This window comes from Salmo salar, chromosome 12 (assembly GCF_965601325.2).
Source record: "Salmo salar chromosome 12, fSalSal1, whole genome shotgun sequence".
NCBI classification, from domain to species: Eukaryota; Metazoa; Chordata; class Actinopteri; order Salmoniformes; family Salmonidae; genus Salmo; species Salmo salar.
Genome location: NC_138302.1, coordinates 1,547,888 through 1,567,500, shown reverse-complemented (window position 1 = coordinate 1,567,500; position 19,613 = coordinate 1,547,888). Strand labels below are relative to the sequence as shown.

The following is a 19,613-nucleotide window of genomic DNA, read 5'->3' as shown; positions in this document are numbered from 1 at the left end:
ATGTCAACATCACTACTGCTATAACCTGGGAGAATAGACACACAGTGGTTATAACCCTGACTCATCTAACAGGTCCTTATGTCAACATCACTACTGCTATAACCTGGGAGAATAGACACACAGTGGTTATAACCCTGACCCATCTAACAGGTCCTGATGTCAACATCACTACTGCTATCACCTGGAGAATATAGTCGGTACTCTGTCTGCCTGTCCTATAGTCTGTAGTCTATAGTCTGTAGACTGTACTGTGTGTAGTCTATAGTCTGTAGACTGTACTGTGTGTAGTCTACCTTCTGAGCCTGGGCTATAGTCTGTAGACTGTCCTGTGTGTAGTCTACCTTCTGAGCCTGGGCTATAATCTTCCGAACCACTTCCTTGATGTGCGTTTGACCATCAGCCGGTGGCTGCGTGTGCACGTTGACCCGCGTCACTCCTCTGTACGACGCGGCGTCGGGCCAGCCCAGATCCAGGTCGGGTATAGAACCTTCAGAGCGGTCGGGCCAGTACTGTAACGACAGCGGTCCGTTTCCTCCGTCGTACTCCTTCGCGGACGGGTCGTTCGCTCCCGCCTCGTTCCCGGGCCGGTAGACCACCACGGTGCCCTCCAGCCGTAAGGTCTCCGGTTCGGACAGGAAGTGTCGTAGATCGTGGTCACTGAGGTAGCTGTTGAAGGCATCTCGTCCACCGGTTAGCAGAACCTCTAAAGCGAGACGTTGGTCCTCGCTGTAGAAAAACTCTGGTTTGGACTCGGTCACACGCCAGTTGATGTGATGCTCATCTAGACACTGTACCTGAGACAGAGCCATGGCCTCTACACTTGATCAATACCTGACTGATCAAATCCCGGACGGATCAATAATATATAACGCAATAAATATTACAGAGCGGAGTGTTACTGAAGAACATGACGGGTTAAATCACCCGGGAGATTTTTTTAATCAAAACCTTTTTTCTCCGAAAGAGTTCAACTGTCTCATGTTGTATTGGTATCCGTGTTTCCCACGACGTGTTCCCATAAAACACTAAATAAATACAACTTTTCTCCTGAAAAACCCGACAGAAACCCGAGACAGACCGACGGGTTATTAATCGGTAGCACCATATAAAGTACCGGCTCGTCCAAAAGGGAGTCGGGTGCGTCTCGTCGTGTTGTAAAAACACACCACACTACACAATACAATAGAGCGGAAGTAAATTGTTCCAGACTGAATGTGAAATGTCTCTCTGTGAGATTATCACGGGTTAATCTCCCAGTGGAGACTCAAAAAAAAAACATCTTCATGTACAAACACGCAGACACAGGTAAACCCGGGATAAATCCTCCGCCACGCCACGCCCGTCACACATGACCGCTCCAAGTCCCCGTTCCGGTAGAAGTCCCCGGTCCGGGATGTGTTTTAGTCTGAGTCAGACAGCAGCTGTTCTTTAATCCAACCGGATGTGGACGTCGGTAACTTGTTCAACTATTCTGATGATGAGACTCTTTTTTTTTTAAACAAGTCTCGTCTGTCTGCGGTTTTAAAAAACTTTTACAGGGAAAATAAACTCTTCTTGTCCTTTCTTTATTTCTTTATTTTTTATTTCTCTCGGTTTTTATTTGACTGGAAACGAAACACTTCCTAGATCCCCGTTCCGTTCCGTTCCTCCAGAAAACGGGTGAAAGTTGAATCAGTTTCGAGATAAAACTCTTGTTCGTTGTTTCTTCCAGAAGTGGTGTTTTCCCTTTTATAAACCAAAATCCCCCCAAAAATGTTCCGAATATAAAACGACCGGATAAATAACCGCTAATGATCCCCGAAATCGCGGAGAATCTCTAACGTGTCTGTCTGTAACGGAAGCTGTCCTCACCGGGGGACTGAAGGGCGGAGTGTCCGGTTAGAGAACCTAGAAACACCGTTACCCGGCCGTCTGGGTCGTGGCTAGAAGGGATCCAGTTTTTAGTCAGAATTTACTTTAATGTAGCAGGTTACGCCTCGATCACACCGACTGTGTTCTTTTCGTTTCGATACACCACAAGTACATTCATTTCCTATGTAACGCTGCGTTTGCCTTGCAGAGTTGCGTCGCAGATGCAGTTGGGAACACGTTCTTTGTGGTGCGTACGTTAGATTTATCGGACATGCGCTTCAAAACGTTTTGACAGAAACGGTAGCAGAAGGTGAATGTGCGCAAATAGGTTAGGATAATGAACATGGCAGGTTAGGATAATGAACATGGCAGGTTAAGGTTAGGATAATGAACATGGCAGGTTAGGATAATTAACATGGCAGGTTAGGATAATGAACATGGCAGGTTAGGATAATGAAAATGGCAGTTTAGGATAATGAACATGGCAGGTTAGGATAATGAACATGGCAGGTTAAGGTTAGGATAATGAACATGGCAGGTTAGGATAATGAACATGGGAGGTTAGGATAATGAACATGGCAGGTTAAGGTTAGGATAATGAACATGGCAGGTTAGGATAATTAACATGGAAGGTTAGGATAATGAACATGGCAGGTTAGGATAATGAACATGGCAGGTTAGGATAATGAACATGGCAGGTTAAGGTTAGGATAATGAACATGGCAGGTTAGGATAATGAACATGGCAGGTTAGGATAATGAACATGGCAGGTTAGGATAATGAAAATGGCAGTTTAGGATAATGAACATGGCAGGTTAGGATAATGAACATGGCAGGTTAGGATAATGAACATGGCAGGTTAGGATAATGAACATGGCAGGTTAGGATAATGAAAATGGCAGGTTAGGATAATGAACATGGCAGGTTAGGATAATGAACATGGAAAGTTAGGATAATGAACATGGCAGGTTATGATAATGAACATGGCAGGTTAGGATAATGAACATGGCAGGTTATGATAATGAACATGGCAGGTTAGGATAATGAACATGGCAGGTTGGGATAATGAACATGGCAGGTTAGAATAATGAAAATCAGCCAGTCTGTCCTGTCTGTCCTGTTCTGAATAACAGTAGATAACATCAGCCAGTCTGTCCTGTCTGTCCTGTTCTGAATAACAGTAGATAACATCAGCCAGTCTGTCCTGTCTGTCCTGTTCTGAATAACGGTAGATAACATCAGCCAGTCTGTCCTGTCTGTCCTGTTCTGAATAACAGTAGATAACATCAGCCGGTCTGTCCTGTCTGTCTGTCTGTCCTGTTCTGAATAACTGTAGATAACATCAGCAGGTCTGTCCTGTCTGTCCGTGTTCTGAATAACAGTAGATAACATCAGCCAGTCTGTCCTGTCTGTCCTGTTCTGAATAACAGTAGATAACATCAGCCGGTCTGTCCTGTCTGTCCTGTTCTGAATAACAGTAGATAACATCAGCCGGTCTGTCCTGTCTGTCCTGTTCTGAATAACAGTAGATAACATCAGCCAGTCTGTCCTGTCTGTCCTGTTCTGAATAACAGTAGATAACATCAGCCAGTCTGTCCTGTCTGTCCTGTTCTGAATAACAGTAGATAACATCAGCCAGTCTGTCCTGTTCTGAATAACAGTAGATAACATCAGCCAGTCTGTCCTGTCTGTCCTGTTCTGAATAACAGTAGATAACATCAGCCGGTCTGTCCTGTCTGTCCTGTTCGTCTGTCCTGTTCTGAATAACTGTAGATAACATCAGCCAGTCTGTCCTGTCTGTCCTGTTCTGAATAACAGTAGATATCATCAGCCAGTCTGTCCTGTCTGTCCTGTTCTGAATAACAGTAGATAACATCAGCCGGTCTGTCCTGTCTGTCCTGTTCTGAATAACAGTAGATAACATCAGCCAGTCTGTCCTGTCTGTCCTGTTCTGAATAACAGTAGATAACATCAGCCAGTCTGTCCTGTTCTGAATAACAGTAGATAACATCAGCCGGTCTGTCCTGTCTGTCCTGTTCTGAATAACAGTAGATAACATCAGCCAGTCTGTCCTGTCTGTCCTGTTCTGAATAACAGTAGATAACATCAGCCAGTCTGTCCAGTCTGTCCTGTTCTGAATAACAGTAGATAACATCAGCCGGTCTGTCCTGTCTGTCCTGTTCTGAATAACAGTAGATAACATCAGCCAGTCTGTCCAGTCTGTCCTGTTCTGAATAACAGTAGATAACATCAGCCGGTCTGTCCTGTCTGTCTGTCCTGTTCTGAATAACAGTAGATAACATCAGCTGGTCTGTCCTGTCTGTCTGTCCTGTTCTGTTCTGAATAACAGTAGATAACATCAGCTGGTCTGTCCTGTCTGTCTGTCCTGTTCTGAATAAGAGTAGATAACATCAGCCAGTCTGTCCTGTCTGTCCTGTTCTGAATAACAGTAGATAACATCAGCCAGTCTGTCCTGTCTGTCCTGTTCTGAATAACAGTAGATAACATCAGCCGGTCTGTCCTGTCTGTCCTGTTCTGAATAACAGTAGATAACATCATCCGGTCTATCCTGTCTGTCCTGTTCGTCTGTCCTGTTCTGAATAACAGTAGATAAAATCAGCCGGTCTGTCCTGTCTGTCCTGTTCTGAATAACAGTAGATAACATCAGCCAGTCTGTCCTGTCTGTCCTGTTCTGAATAACAGTAGATAACATCAGCCAGTCTGTCCTGTTCTGAATAACAGTAGATAACATCAACCGGTCTGTCCTGTCTGTCCTGTTCTGAATAACAGTAGATAACATCAGCAAGTCTGTCCTGTCTGTCCTGTTCTGAATAACAGTAGATAACATCAGCCGGTCTGTCCTGTCTGTCCTGTTCTGAATAACAGTAGATAACATCAGCCGGTCTGTCCTGTCTGTCCTGTTCGTCTGTCCTGTTCTGAATAACTGTAGATAACATCAGCCAGTCAGTCTGTCCTGTCTGTCCTGTTCTGAATAACAGTAGATAACATCAGCCAGTCAGTCTGTCCTGTCTGTCCTGTTCTGATTAACAGTAGATAACATCAGCTGGTCTGTCCTGTCTGTCCTGTTCTTTATAACAGTAGATAACATCATCCTGTCTGTCCTGTTCTGAATAACAGTAGATAACAACAGCCAGTCTGTCCTGTCTGTCCTGTTCTGAATAACAGTAGATAACATCCGCCAGTCTGTCCTGTCTGTCCTGTCCTGTTCTGAATAACAGTAGATAACATCAGCCAGTCAGTCTGTCCTGTCTGTCCTGTTCTGAATAACAGTAGATAACATCAGCCAGTCAGTCTGTCCTGTCTGTCCTGTTCTGAATAACAGTAGATAACATCAGCTGGTCTGTCCTGTCTGTCCTGTTCTGAATAACAGTAGATAACATCATCCTGTCTGTCCTGTTCTGAATAACAGTAGATAACAACAGCCAGTCTGTCCTGTCTGTCCTGTTCTGAATAACAGTAGATAACATCAGCCGGTCTGTCCTGTCTGTCCTGTTCTGAATAACAGTAGATAACATCATCCTGTCTGTCCTGTTCTGAATAACAGTAGATAACAACAGCCAGTCTGTCCTGTCTGTCCTGTTCTGAATAACAGTAGATAACATCAGCCGGTCTGTCCTGTCTGTCCTGTTCTGAATAACAGTAGATAACATCAGCTGGTCTGTCCTGTCTGTCTGTCCTGTTCTGTTCTGAATAACAGTAGATAACATCAGCTGGTCTGTCCTGTCTGTCTGTCCTGTTCTGAATAAGAGTAGATAACATCAGCCAGTCTGTCCTGTCTGTCCTGTTCTGAATAACAGTAGATAACATCAGCCAGTCTGTCCTGTCTGTCCTGTTCTGAGTAACAGTAGATAACATCAGCCGGTCTGTCCTGTCTGTCCTGTTCTGAATAACAGTAGTTAACATCAGCCAGTCTGTCCTGTTCTGAATAACAGTAGATAACATCAGCCAGTCTGTCCTGTCTGTCCTGTTCTGAATAACAGTAGATAACATCAGCCGGTCTGTCTTGTCTGTCCTGTTCTGAATAACAGTAGATAACATCAGCCGGTCTGTCCTGTCTGTGCTGTTCTGAATAACAGTAGATAACATCAGCCAGTCTGTCCTGTCTGTCCTGTTCTGAATAACAGTAGATAACATCAGCCAGTCTGTCCTGTTCTGAATAACAGTAGATAACATCAGCCAGTCTGTCCTGTCTGTCCTGTTCTGAATAACAGTAGATAACATCAGCCAGTCTGTCCTGTTCTGAATAACAGTAGATAACATCAACCGGTCTGTCCTGTCTGTCCTGTTCTGAATAACAGTAGATAACATCAGCCGGTCTGTCCTATCTGTCCTGTTCGTCTGTCCTGTTCTGAATAACGGTAGATAACATCAGCCAGTCTGTCCTGTCTGTCCTGTTCTGAATAACAGTAGATAACATCAGCCAGTCTGTCCTGTCTGTCCTGTTCTGAATAACAGTAGATAACAACAGCCAGTCAGTCCTGTCTGTCCTGTTCTGAATAACAGTAGATAACATCAGCCAGTCTGTCCTGTCTGTCCTCTTCTAAATAACAGTAGATAACATCAGCAAGTCTGTCCTGTCTGTCCTGTTCTGAATAACAGTAGATAACATCAGCCGGTCTGTCCTGTCTGTCCTATTCTGAATAACAGTAGATAACATCAGCCGGTCTGTCCTGTCTGTCCTGTTCTGAATAACTGTAGATAACATCAGCCGGTCTGTCCTGTTCGTCTGTCCTGTTCTGAATAACAGTAGATAACATCAACTGGTCTGTCCTGTCTGTCCTGTTCTTAATAACAGTAGATAACATCAGCCAGTCTGTCCTGTCTGTCCTGTCCTGTTCTGAATAACAGTAGATAACATCAGCCAGTCAGTCTGTGCTGTCTGTCCTGTTCTGAATAAGAGTAGATAACATCAGCCAGTCAGTCTGTCCTGTCTGTCCTGTTCTGAATAACAGTAGATAACATCAGCTGGTCTGTCCTGTCTGTCCTGTTCTGAATAACAGTAGATAACATCATCCTGTCTGTCCTGTTCTGAATAACAGTAGATAACAACAGCCAGTCAGTCCTGTCTGTCCTGTTCTGAATAACAGTAGATAACATCCGCCAGTCTGTCCTGTCTGTCCTGTTCTGAATAACATTAGATAACATCAGCCGGTCTGTCCTGTCTGTCCTGTTCTGAATAACAGTAGATAACATCAGCCGGTCTGTCCTATCTGTCCAGTTCGTCTGTTCTGTTCTGAATAACTGTAGATAACATCAGCCAGTCTGTCCTGTCTGTCCTGTTCTGAATAACAGTAGATAACATCAGCCAGTCTGTCCTGTTCTGAATAACAGTAGATAACATCAGCCAGTCTGTCCTGTCTGTCCTGTTCTGAATAACATTAGATAACATCAGCCGGTCTGTCCTGTCTGTCCTGTTCTGAATAACAGTAGATAACATCAGCCGGTCTGTCCTATCTGTCCTGTTCGTCTGTCCTGTTCTGAATAACGGTAGATAACATCAGCCAGTCTGTCCTGTCTGTCCTGTTCTGAATAACAGTAGATAACATCAGCCAGTCTGTCCTGTCTGTCCTGTTCTGAATAACAGTAGATAACAACAGCCAGTCAGTCCTGTCTGTCCTGTTCTGAATAACAGTAGATAACATCAGCCAGTCTGTCCTGTCTGTCCTCTTCTAAATAACAGTAGATAACATCAGCCAGTCTGTCCTGTTCTGAATAACAGTAGATAACATCAGCCAGTCTGTCCTGTCTGTCCTGTTCTGAATAACATTAGATAACATCAGCCGGTCTGTCCAGTCTGTCCTGTTCTGAATAACAGTAGATAACATCAGCCGGTCTGTCCTATCTGTCCAGTTCGTCTGTCCTGTTCTGAATAACTGTAGATAACATCAGCCAGTCTGTCCTGTCTGTCCTGTTCTGAATAACAGTATATAACATCAGCCAGTCTGTCCTGTTCTGAATAACAGTAGATAACATCAGCCAGTCTGTCCTGTCTGTCCTGTTCTGAATAACATTAGATAACATCAGCCGGTCTGTCCTGTCTGTCCTGTTCTGAATAACAGTAGATAACATCAGCCGGTCTGTCCTATCTGTCCTGTTCGTCTGTCCTGTTCTGAATAACTGTAGATAACATCAGCCAGTCTGTCCTGTCTGTCCTGTTCTGAATAACAGTAGATAACATCAGCCAGTCTGTCCTGTCTGTCCTGTTCTGAATAACAGTAGATAACATCAGCCGGTCTGTCCTGTCTGTCCTGTTCTGAATAACAGTAGATAACATCAGCCGGTCTGTCCTGTCTGTCCTGTTCGTCTGTCCTGTTCTGAATAACTGTAGATAACATCAGCCAGTCTGTCCTGTCTGTCCTGTTCTGAATAACAGTAGACAACATCAGCCAGTCTGTCCTGTTCTGAATAACAGTAGATAACATCAACCGGTCTGTCCTGTCTGTCATGTTCTGAATAACAGTAGATAACATCAGCCAGTCTGTCCTGTCTGTCCTGTCCTGTTCTGAATAACAGTAGATAACATCAGCCAGTCAGTCTGTCCTGTTTGTCCTGTTCTGAATAACAGTAGATAACATCAGCCAGTCAGACTGTCCTGTCTGTCCTGTTCTGAATAACAGTAGATAACATCAGCTGGTCTGTCCTGTCTGTCCTGTTCTGAATAACAGTAGATAACATCAGCCGGTCTGTCCTGTCTGTCTGTCATGTTCTGAATAACAGTAGATAACATCAGCCGGTCTGTCCTGTCTGTCCTGTTCTGAATAACAGTAGATAACATCAGCCAGTCTGTCCTGTCTGTCCTGTTCTGAATAACAGTAGATAACATCAGCCGGTCTATCCTGTCTGTCCTGTTCGTCTGTCCTGTTCTGAATAACAGTAGATAAAATCAGCCGGTCTGTCCTGTCTGTCCTGTTCTGAATAACAGTAGATAACATCAGCCTGTCTGTCCTGTTCTGAATAACAGTAGATAACATCAGCCAGTCTGTCCTGTCTGTCCTGTTCTGAATAACAGTAGATAACATCAGCCAGTCTGTCCTGTCTGTCCTGTTCTGTTCTGAATAACAGTAGATAACATCAGCCAGTCTCTCCTGTTCTGAATAACAGTAGATAACATCAGCCAGTCTGTCCTGTCTGTCCTGTTCTGAATAACAGTAAATAACATCAGCCAGTCTGTCCTGTTCTGAATAACAGTAGATAACATCAACCGGTCTGTCCTGTCTGTCCTGTTCTGAATAACAGTAGATAACATCAGCCAGTCTGTCCTGTCTGTTTTGTTCTGAATAACAGTAGATAACACCAGCCGGTCTGTCCTGTCTGTCCTGTTCTGAATAACAGTAGATAACATCAGCCGGTCTGTCCTGTCTGTCCTGTTCGTCTAGCCTGTTCTGAATAACTGTAGATAACATCAGCCAGTCAGTCTGTCCTGTCTGTCCTGTTCTGAATAACAGTAGATAACATCAGCCAGTCAGTCTGTCCTGTCTGTCCTGTTCTGATTAACAGTAGATAACATCAGCTGGTCTGTCCTGTCTGTCCTGTTCTGAATAACAGTAGATAACATCATCCTGTCTGTCCTGTTCTGAATAACAGTAGATAACAACAGCCAGTCTGTCCTGTCTGTCCTGTTCTGAATAACAGTAGATAACATCCGCCAGTCTGTCCTGTCTGTCCTGTCCTGTTCTGAATAACAGTAGATAACATCAGCCAGTCAGTCTGTCCTGTCTGTCCTGTTCTGAATAACAGTAGATAACATCAGCCGGTCTGTCCTGTCTGTGCTGTTCTGAATAACAGTAGATAACATCAGCCAGTCTGTCCTGTCTGTCCTGTTCTGAATAACAGTAGATAACATCAGCCAGTCTGTCCTGTTCTGAATAACAGTAGATAACATCAGCCAGTCTGTCCTGTCTGTCCTGTTCTGAATAACAGTAGATAACATCAGCCAGTCTGTCCTGTTCTGAATAACAGTAGATAACATCAACCGGTCTGTCCTGTCTGTCCTGTTCTGAATAACAGTAGATAACATCAGCCGGTCTGTCCTATCTGTCCTGTTCGTCTGTCCTGTTCTGAATAACGGTAGATAACATCAGCCAGTCTGTCCTGTCTGTCCTGTTCTGAATAACAGTAGATAACATCAGCCAGTCTGTCCTGTCTGTCCTGTTCTGAATAACAGTAGATAACAACAGCCAGTCAGTCCTGTCTGTCCTGTTCTGAATAACAGTAGATAACATCAGCCAGTCTGTCCTGTCTGTCCTCTTCTAAATAACAGTAGATAACATCAGCAAGTCTGTCCTGTCTGTCCTGTTCTGAATAACAGTAGATAACATCAGCCGGTCTGTCCTGTCTGTCCTATTCTGAATAACAGTAGATAACATCAGCCGGTCTGTCCTGTCTGTCCTGTTCTGAATAACTGTAGATAACATCAGCCGGTCTGTCCTGTTCGTCTGTCCTGTTCTGAATAACAGTAGATAACATCAACTGGTCTGTCCTGTCTGTCCTGTTCTTAATAACAGTAGATAACATCAGCCAGTCTGTCCTGTCTGTCCTGTCCTGTTCTGAATAACAGTAGATAACATCAGCCAGTCAGTCTGTGCTGTCTGTCCTGTTCTGAATAAGAGTAGATAACATCAGCCAGTCAGTCTGTCCTGTCTGTCCTGTTCTGAATAACAGTAGATAACATCAGCTGGTCTGTCCTGTCTGTCCTGTTCTGAATAACAGTAGATAACATCATCCTGTCTGTCCTGTTCTGAATAACAGTAGATAACAACAGCCAGTCAGTCCTGTCTGTCCTGTTCTGAATAACAGTAGATAACATCCGCCAGTCTGTCCTGTCTGTCCTGTTCTGAATAACATTAGATAACATCAGCCGGTCTGTCCTGTCTGTCCTGTTCTGAATAACAGTAGATAACATCAGCCGGTCTGTCCTATCTGTCCAGTTCGTCTGTTCTGTTCTGAATAACTGTAGATAACATCAGCCAGTCTGTCCTGTCTGTCCTGTTCTGAATAACAGTAGATAACATCAGCCAGTCTGTCCTGTTCTGAATAACAGTAGATAACATCAGCCAGTCTGTCCTGTCTGTCCTGTTCTGAATAACATTAGATAACATCAGCCGGTCTGTCCTGTCTGTCCTGTTCTGAATAACAGTAGATAACATCAGCCGGTCTGTCCTATCTGTCCTGTTCGTCTGTCCTGTTCTGAATAACGGTAGATAACATCAGCCAGTCTGTCCTGTCTGTCCTGTTCTGAATAACAGTAGATAACATCAGCCAGTCTGTCCTGTCTGTCCTGTTCTGAATAACAGTAGATAACAACAGCCAGTCAGTCCTGTCTGTCCTGTTCTGAATAACAGTAGATAACATCAGCCAGTCTGTCCTGTCTGTCCTCTTCTAAATAACAGTAGATAACATCAGCCAGTCTGTCCTGTTCTGAATAACAGTAGATAACATCAGCCAGTCTGTCCTGTCTGTCCTGTTCTGAATAACATTAGATAACATCAGCCGGTCTGTCCAGTCTGTCCTGTTCTGAATAACAGTAGATAACATCAGCCGGTCTGTCCTATCTGTCCAGTTCGTCTGTCCTGTTCTGAATAACTGTAGATAACATCAGCCAGTCTGTCCTGTCTGTCCTGTTCTGAATAACAGTATATAACATCAGCCAGTCTGTCCTGTTCTGAATAACAGTAGATAACATCAGCCAGTCTGTCCTGTCTGTCCTGTTCTGAATAACATTAGATAACATCAGCCGGTCTGTCCTGTCTGTCCTGTTCTGAATAACAGTAGATAACATCAGCCGGTCTGTCCTATCTGTCCTGTTCGTCTGTCCTGTTCTGAATAACTGTAGATAACATCAGCCAGTCTGTCCTGTCTGTCCTGTTCTGAATAACAGTAGATAACATCAGCCAGTCTGTCCTGTCTGTCCTGTTCTGAATAACAGTAGATAACATCAGCCGGTCTGTCCTGTCTGTCCTGTTCTGAATAACAGTAGATAACATCAGCCGGTCTGTCCTGTCTGTCCTGTTCGTCTGTCCTGTTCTGAATAACTGTAGATAACATCAGCCAGTCTGTCCTGTCTGTCCTGTTCTGAATAACAGTAGACAACATCAGCCAGTCTGTCCTGTTCTGAATAACAGTAGATAACATCAACCGGTCTGTCCTGTCTGTCATGTTCTGAATAACAGTAGATAACATCAGCCAGTCTGTCCTGTCTGTCCTGTCCTGTTCTGAATAACAGTAGATAACATCAGCCAGTCAGTCTGTCCTGTTTGTCCTGTTCTGAATAACAGTAGATAACATCAGCCAGTCAGACTGTCCTGTCTGTCCTGTTCTGAATAACAGTAGATAACATCAGCTGGTCTGTCCTGTCTGTCCTGTTCTGAATAACAGTAGATAACATCAGCCGGTCTGTCCTGTCTGTCTGTCATGTTCTGAATAACAGTAGATAACATCAGCCGGTCTGTCCTGTCTGTCCTGTTCTGAATAACAGTAGATAACATCAGCCAGTCTGTCCTGTCTGTCCTGTTCTGAATAACAGTAGATAACATCAGCCGGTCTATCCTGTCTGTCCTGTTCGTCTGTCCTGTTCTGAATAACAGTAGATAAAATCAGCCGGTCTGTCCTGTCTGTCCTGTTCTGAATAACAGTAGATAACATCAGCCTGTCTGTCCTGTTCTGAATAACAGTAGATAACATCAGCCAGTCTGTCCTGTCTGTCCTGTTCTGAATAACAGTAGATAACATCAGCCAGTCTGTCCTGTCTGTCCTGTTCTGTTCTGAATAACAGTAGATAACATCAGCCAGTCTCTCCTGTTCTGAATAACAGTAGATAACATCAGCCAGTCTGTCCTGTCTGTCCTGTTCTGAATAACAGTAAATAACATCAGCCAGTCTGTCCTGTTCTGAATAACAGTAGATAACATCAACCGGTCTGTCCTGTCTGTCCTGTTCTGAATAACAGTAGATAACATCAGCCAGTCTGTCCTGTCTGTTTTGTTCTGAATAACAGTAGATAACACCAGCCGGTCTGTCCTGTCTGTCCTGTTCTGAATAACAGTAGATAACATCAGCCGGTCTGTCCTGTCTGTCCTGTTCGTCTAGCCTGTTCTGAATAACTGTAGATAACATCAGCCAGTCAGTCTGTCCTGTCTGTCCTGTTCTGAATAACAGTAGATAACATCAGCCAGTCAGTCTGTCCTGTCTGTCCTGTTCTGATTAACAGTAGATAACATCAGCTGGTCTGTCCTGTCTGTCCTGTTCTGAATAACAGTAGATAACATCATCCTGTCTGTCCTGTTCTGAATAACAGTAGATAACAACAGCCAGTCTGTCCTGTCTGTCCTGTTCTGAATAACAGTAGATAACATCCGCCAGTCTGTCCTGTCTGTCCTGTCCTGTTCTGAATAACAGTAGATAACATCAGCCAGTCAGTCTGTCCTGTCTGTCCTGTTCTGAATAACAGTAGATAACATCAGCCAGTCAGTCTGTCCTGTCTGTCCTGTTCTGAATAACAGTAGATAACATCAGCTGGTCTGTCCTGTCTGTCCTGTTCTGAATAACAGTAGATAACATCAGCCAGTCAGTCTGTCCTGTCTGTCCTGTTCTGAATAACAGTAGATAACATCAGCCGGTCTATCCTGTCTGTCCTGTTCGTCTGTCCTTTTCTGAATAACAGTAGATAAAATCAGCCGGTCTGTCCTGTCTGTCCTGTTCTGAATAACAGTAGATAACATCAGCCTGTCTGTCCTGTTCTGAATAACAGTAGATAACATCAGCCAGTCTGTCCTGTCTGTCCTGTCCTGTTCTGAATAACAGTAGATAACATCAGCCAGTCAGACTGTCCTGTCTGTCCTGTTCTGAATAACAGTAGATAACATCAGCTGGTCTGTCCTGTCTGTCCTGTTCTGAATAACAGTAGATAACATCAGCCGGTCTGTCCTGTCTGTCTGTCATGTTCTGAATAACAGTAGATAACATCAGCCGGTCTGTCCTGTCTGTCCTGTTCTGAATAACAGTAGATAACATCAGCCAGTCTGTCCTGTCTGTCCTGTTCTGAATAACAGTAGATAACATCAGCCGGTCTATCCTGTCTGTCCTGTTCGTCTGTCCTGTTCTGAATAACAGTAGATAAAATCAGCCGGTCTGTCCTGTCTGTCCTGTTCTGAATAACAGTAGATAACATCAGCCTGTCTGTCCTGTTCTGAATAACAGTAGATAACATCAGCCAGTCTGTCCTGTCTGTCCTGTTCTGAATAACAGTAGATAACATCAGCCAGTCTGTCCTGTCTGTCCTGTTCTGTTCTGAATAACAGTAGATAACATCAGCCAGTCTCTCCTGTTCTGAATAACAGTAGATAACATCAGCCAGTCTGTCCTGTCTGTCCTGTTCTGAATAACAGTAAATAACATCAGCCAGTCTGTCCTGTTCTGAATAACAGTAGATAACATCAACCGGTCTGTCCTGTCTGTCCTGTTCTGAATAACAGTAGATAACATCAGCCAGTCTGTCCTGTCTGTTTTGTTCTGAATAACAGTAGATAACACCAGCCGGTCTGTCCTGTCTGTCCTGTTCTGAATAACAGTAGATAACATCAGCCGGTCTGTCCTGTCTGTCCTGTTCGTCTAGCCTGTTCTGAATAACTGTAGATAACATCAGCCAGTCAGTCTGTCCTGTCTGTCCTGTTCTGAATAACAGTAGATAACATCAGCCAGTCAGTCTGTCCTGTCTGTCCTGTTCTGATTAACAGTAGATAACATCAGCTGGTCTGTCCTGTCTGTCCTGTTCTGAATAACAGTAGATAACATCATCCTGTCTGTCCTGTTCTGAATAACAGTAGATAACAACAGCCAGTCTGTCCTGTCTGTCCTGTTCTGAATAACAGTAGATAACATCCGCCAGTCTGTCCTGTCTGTCCTGTCCTGTTCTGAATAACAGTAGATAACATCAGCCAGTCAGTCTGTCCTGTCTGTCCTGTTCTGAATAACAGTAGATAACATCAGCCAGTCAGTCTGTCCTGTCTGTCCTGTTCTGAATAACAGTAGATAACATCAGCTGGTCTGTCCTGTCTGTCCTGTTCTGAATAACAGTAGATAACATCAGCCAGTCAGTCTGTCCTGTCAGTCCTGTTCTGAATAACAGTAGATAACATCAGCCGGTCTATCCTGTCTGTCCTGTTCGTCTGTCCTTTTCTGAATAACAGTAGATAAAATCAGCCGGTCTGTCCTGTCTGTCCTGTTCTGAATAACAGTAGATAACATCAGCCTGTCTGTCCTGTTCTGAATAACAGTAGATAACATCAGCCAGTCTGTCCTGTCTGTCCTGTTCTGAATAACAGTAGATAACATCAGCCAGTCTGTCCTGTCTGTCCTGTTCTGTTCTGAATAACAGTAGATAACATCAGCCAGTCTCTCCTGTTCTGAATAACAGTAGATAACATCAGCCAGTCTGTCCTGTCTGTCCTGTTCTGAATAACAGTAGATAACATCAGCCAGTCTGTCCTGTCTGTCCTGTTCTGTTCTGAATAACAGTAGATAACATCAGCCAGTCTCTCCTGTTCTGAATAACAGTAGATAACATCAGCCAGTCTCTCCTGTTCTGAATAACAGTAGATAACATCAGCCAGTCTGTCCTGTCTGTCCTGTTCTGAATAACAGTAAATAACATCAGCCAGTCTGTCCTGTTCTGAATAACAGTAGATAACATCAACCGGTCTGTCCTGTCTGTCCTGTTCTGAATAACAGTAGATAACATCAGCCAGTCTGTCCTGTCTGTCCTGTTCTGAATAACAGTAGATAACACCAGCCGGTCTGTCCTGTCTGTCCTGTTCTGAATAACAGTAGATAACATCAGCCGGTCTGTCCTGTCTGTCCTGTTCGTCTGTCCTGTTCTGAATAACTGTACATAACATCAGCCAGTCAGTCTGTCCTGTCTGTCCTGTTCTGAATAACAGTAGATAACATCAGCCAGTCAGTCTGTCCTGTCTGTCCTGTTCTGATTAACAGTAGATAACATCAGCTGGTCTGTCCTGTCTGTCCTGTTCTGAATAACAGTAGATAACATCATCCTGTCTGTCCTGTTCTGAATAACAGTAGATAACAACAGCCAGTCTGTCCTGTCTGTCCTGTTCTGAATAACAGTAGATAACATCAGTCAGTCTGTCCTGTCTGTCCTGTTCTGAATAACAGTAGATAACATCCGCCAGTCTGTCCTGTCTGTCCTGTCCTGTTCTGAATAACAGTAGATAACATCAGCCGGTCTGTCCTGTTCTGAATAACAGTAGATAACATCAGCCAGTCAGTCTGTCCTGTCTGTCCTGTTCTGAATAACAGTAGATAACATCAGCCAGTCAGTCTGTCCTGTCTGTCCTGTTCTGAATAACAGTAGATAACATCAGCCAGTCAGTCTGTCCTGTCTGTCCTGTTCTGAATAACAGTAGATAACATCAGCTGGTCTGTCCTGTCTGTCCTGTTCTGAATAACAGTAGATAACATCATCCTGTCTGTCCTGTTCTGAATAACAGTAGATAACAACAGCCAGTCTGTCCTGTCTGTCCTGTTCTGAATAACAGTAGATAACAACAGCCGGTCTGTCCTGTCTGTCCTGTTCTGAATAACAGTAGATAACATCAGCCGGTCTATCCTGTCTGTCCTGTTCGTCTGTCCTTTTCTGAATAACAGTAGATAAAATCAGCCGGTCTGTCCTGTCTGTCCTGTTCTGAATAACAGTAGATAACATCAGCCTGTCTGTCCTGTTCTGAATAACAGTAGATAACATCAGCCAGTCTGTCCTGTCTGTCCTGTTCTGAATAACAGTAGATAACATCAGCCAGTCTGTCCTGTCTGTCCTGTTCTGTTCTGAATAACAGTAGATAACATCAGCCAGTCTCTCCTGTTCTGAATAACAGTAGATAACATCAGCCAGTCTGTCCTGTCTGTCCTGTTCTGAATAACAGTAGATAACATCAGCCAGTCTGTCCTGTCTGTCCTGTTCTGTTCTGAATAACAGTAGATAACATCAGCCAGTCTCTCCTGTTCTGAATAACAGTAGATAACATCAGCCAGTCTCTCCTGTTCTGAATAACAGTAGATAACATCAGCCAGTCTGTCCTGTCTGTCCTGTTCTGAATAACAGTAAATAACATCAGCCTGTCTGTCCTGTTCTGAATAACAGTAGATAACATCAACCGGTCTGTCCTGTCTGTCCTGTTCTGAATAACAGTAGATAACATCAGCCAGTCTGTCCTGTCTGTCCTGTTCTGAATAACAGTAGATAACACCAGCCGGTCTGTCCTGTCTGTCCTGTTCTGAATAACAGTAGATAACATCAGCCGGTCTGTCCTGTCTGTCCTGTTCGTCTGTCCTGTTCTGAATAACTGTACATAACATCAGCCAGTCAGTCTGTCCTGTCTGTCCTGTTCTGAATAACAGTAGATAACATCAGCCAGTCAGTCTGTCCTGTCTGTCCTGTTCTGATTAACAGTAGATAACATCAGCTGGTCTGTCCTGTCTGTCCTGTTCTGAATAACAGTAGATAACATCATCCTGTCTGTCCTGTTCTGAATAACAGTAGATAACAACAGCCAGTCTGTCCTGTCTGTCCTGTTCTGAATAACAGTAGATAACATCAGTCAGTCTGTCCTGTCTGTCCTGTTCTGAATAACAGTAGATAACATCCGCCAGTCTGTCCTGTCTGTCCTGTCCTGTTCTGAATAACAGTAGATAACATCAGCCGGTCTGTCCTGTTCTGAATAACAGTAGATAACATCAGCCAGTCAGTCTGTCCTGTCTGTCCTGTTCTGAATAACAGTAGATAACATCAGCCAGTCAGTCTGTCCTGTCTGTCCTGTTCTGAATAACAGTAGATAACATCAGCCAGTCAGTCTGTCCTGTCTGTCCTGTTCTGAATAACAGTAGATAACATCAGCTGGTCTGTCCTGTCTGTCCTGTTCTGAATAACAGTAGATAACATCATCCTGTCTGTCCTGTTCTGAATAACAGTAGATAACAACAGCCAGTCTGTCCTGTCTGTCCTGTTCTGAATAACAGTAGATAACAACAGCCGGTCTGTCCTGTCTGTCCTGTTCTGAATAACAGTAGATAACATCAGCCTGTCTGTCCTGTTCTGAATAACAGTAGATAACATCAGCCAGTCTGTCCTGTCTGTCCTGTTCTAAATAACAGTAGATAACATCAGCCAGTCTGTCCTGTTCTGAATAACAGTAGATAACATCAGCCGGTCTGTCCTGTCTGTCCTGTTCGTCTGTCCTGTTCTGAATAACTGTAGATAACATCAGCCAGTCTGTCCTGTCTGTCCTGTTCTGAATAACAGTAGATATCATCAGCCAGTCTGTCCTGTCTGTCCTGTTCTGAATAACAGTAGATAACATCAGCCGGTCTGTCCTGTCTGTCCTGTTCTGAATAACAGTAGATTACATCAGCCGGTCTGTCCTGTCTGTCCTGTTCTTCTGTCCTGTTCTGAATAACTGTAGATAACATCAGCCAGTCTGTCCTGTCTGTCCTGTTCTGAATAACAGTAGATAACATCAGCCAGTCTGTCCTGTTCTGAATAACAGTAGATAACATCAACCGGTCTGTCCTGTCTGTCATGTTCTGAATAACAGTAGATAACATCAGCCAGTCTGTCCTGTCTGTCCTGTCCTGTTCTGAATAACAGTAGATAACATCAGCTAGTCAGTCTGTCCTGTCTGTACTGTTCTGAATAACAGTAGATAACATCAGCCAGTCAGTCTGTCCTGTCTGTCCTGTTCTGAATAACAGTAGATAACATCAGCTGGTCTGTCCTGTCTGTCCTGTTCTGAATAACAGTAGATAACATCAGCTGGTCTGTCCTGTCTGTCTGTCCTGTTCTGTTCTGAATAACAGTAGATAACATCAGCTGGTCTGTCCTGTCTGTCTGTCCTGTTCTGAATAACAGTAGATAACATCAGCCAGTCTGTCCTTGTCTGTCCTGTTCTGAATAACAGTAGATAACATCAGCCAGTCTGTCCTGTCTGTCCTGTTCTGAATAACAGTAGATAACATCAGCCAGTCTGTCCTGTCTGTCCTGTTCTGAATAACAGTAGATAACATCAGCCAGTCTGTCCTGTCTGTCCTGTTCTGAATAACAGTAGATAACATCAGCCAGTCTGTCCTGTCTGTCCTGTTCTGAATAACAGTAGATAACATCAGCCAGTCTGTCCTTGTCTGTCCTGTTCTGAATAACAGTAGATAACATCAGCCAGTCTGTCCTGTCTGTCCTGTTCTGAATAACAGTAGATAACATCAGACAGTCTGTCCTGTCTGTCCTGTTCTGAATAACAGTAGATAACATCAGCCAGTCTGTCCTGTCTGTCCTGTTCTGAATAACAGTAGATAACATCAGCCAGTCTGTCCTGTTCTGAATAACAGTAGATAACATCAGCCAGTCTGTCCTGTCTGTCCTGTTCTGAATAACAGTAGATAACATCAGCCGGTCTGTCCTGTCTGTCCTGTTCTGAATAACAGTAGATAACATCAGCCGGTCTGTCCTGTCTGTCCTGTTCGTCTGTCCTGTTCTGAATAACTGTAGATAACATCAGCCAGTCAGTCTGTGCTGTCTGTCCTGTTCTGAATAACAGTAGATAACATCAGCCAGTCAGTCTGTCCTGTCTGTCCTGTTCTGATTAACAGTAGATAACATCAGCTGGTCTGTCCTGTCTGTCCTGTTCTTTATAACAGTAGATAACATCATCCTGTCTGTCCTGTTCTGAATAACAGTA

The 19,613-nt window shown here is 44.0% G+C and overlaps 2 protein-coding genes across 4 annotated transcripts in view; one reads left to right on the top strand and one right to left on the bottom strand.

Annotated features, from left to right (window-relative positions):
• LOC106591573 (protein FAM83G) overlaps nt 1-1,871 on the bottom strand; it is a 145,243-nt gene extending 143,372 nt beyond the window's left edge. Inside the window, exon 1 of one of the 2 annotated variants that reach the window (XM_045690469.2) lies at nt 294-1,871. In XM_045690469.2, the coding sequence (XP_045546425.1) occupies nt 294-809 (516 nt within the window). In that variant the 5' untranslated portion in view covers nt 810-1,871. The remainder of the gene's footprint in view (nt 1-293) is intronic. The other variant, XM_045690470.2, reaches the window with a different exon arrangement.
• LOC106594745 (sodium/mannose cotransporter SLC5A10) overlaps nt 1-19,613 on the top strand; it is a 516,766-nt gene that overhangs the window by 220,862 nt on the left and 276,291 nt on the right. The window lies entirely within an intron of this gene.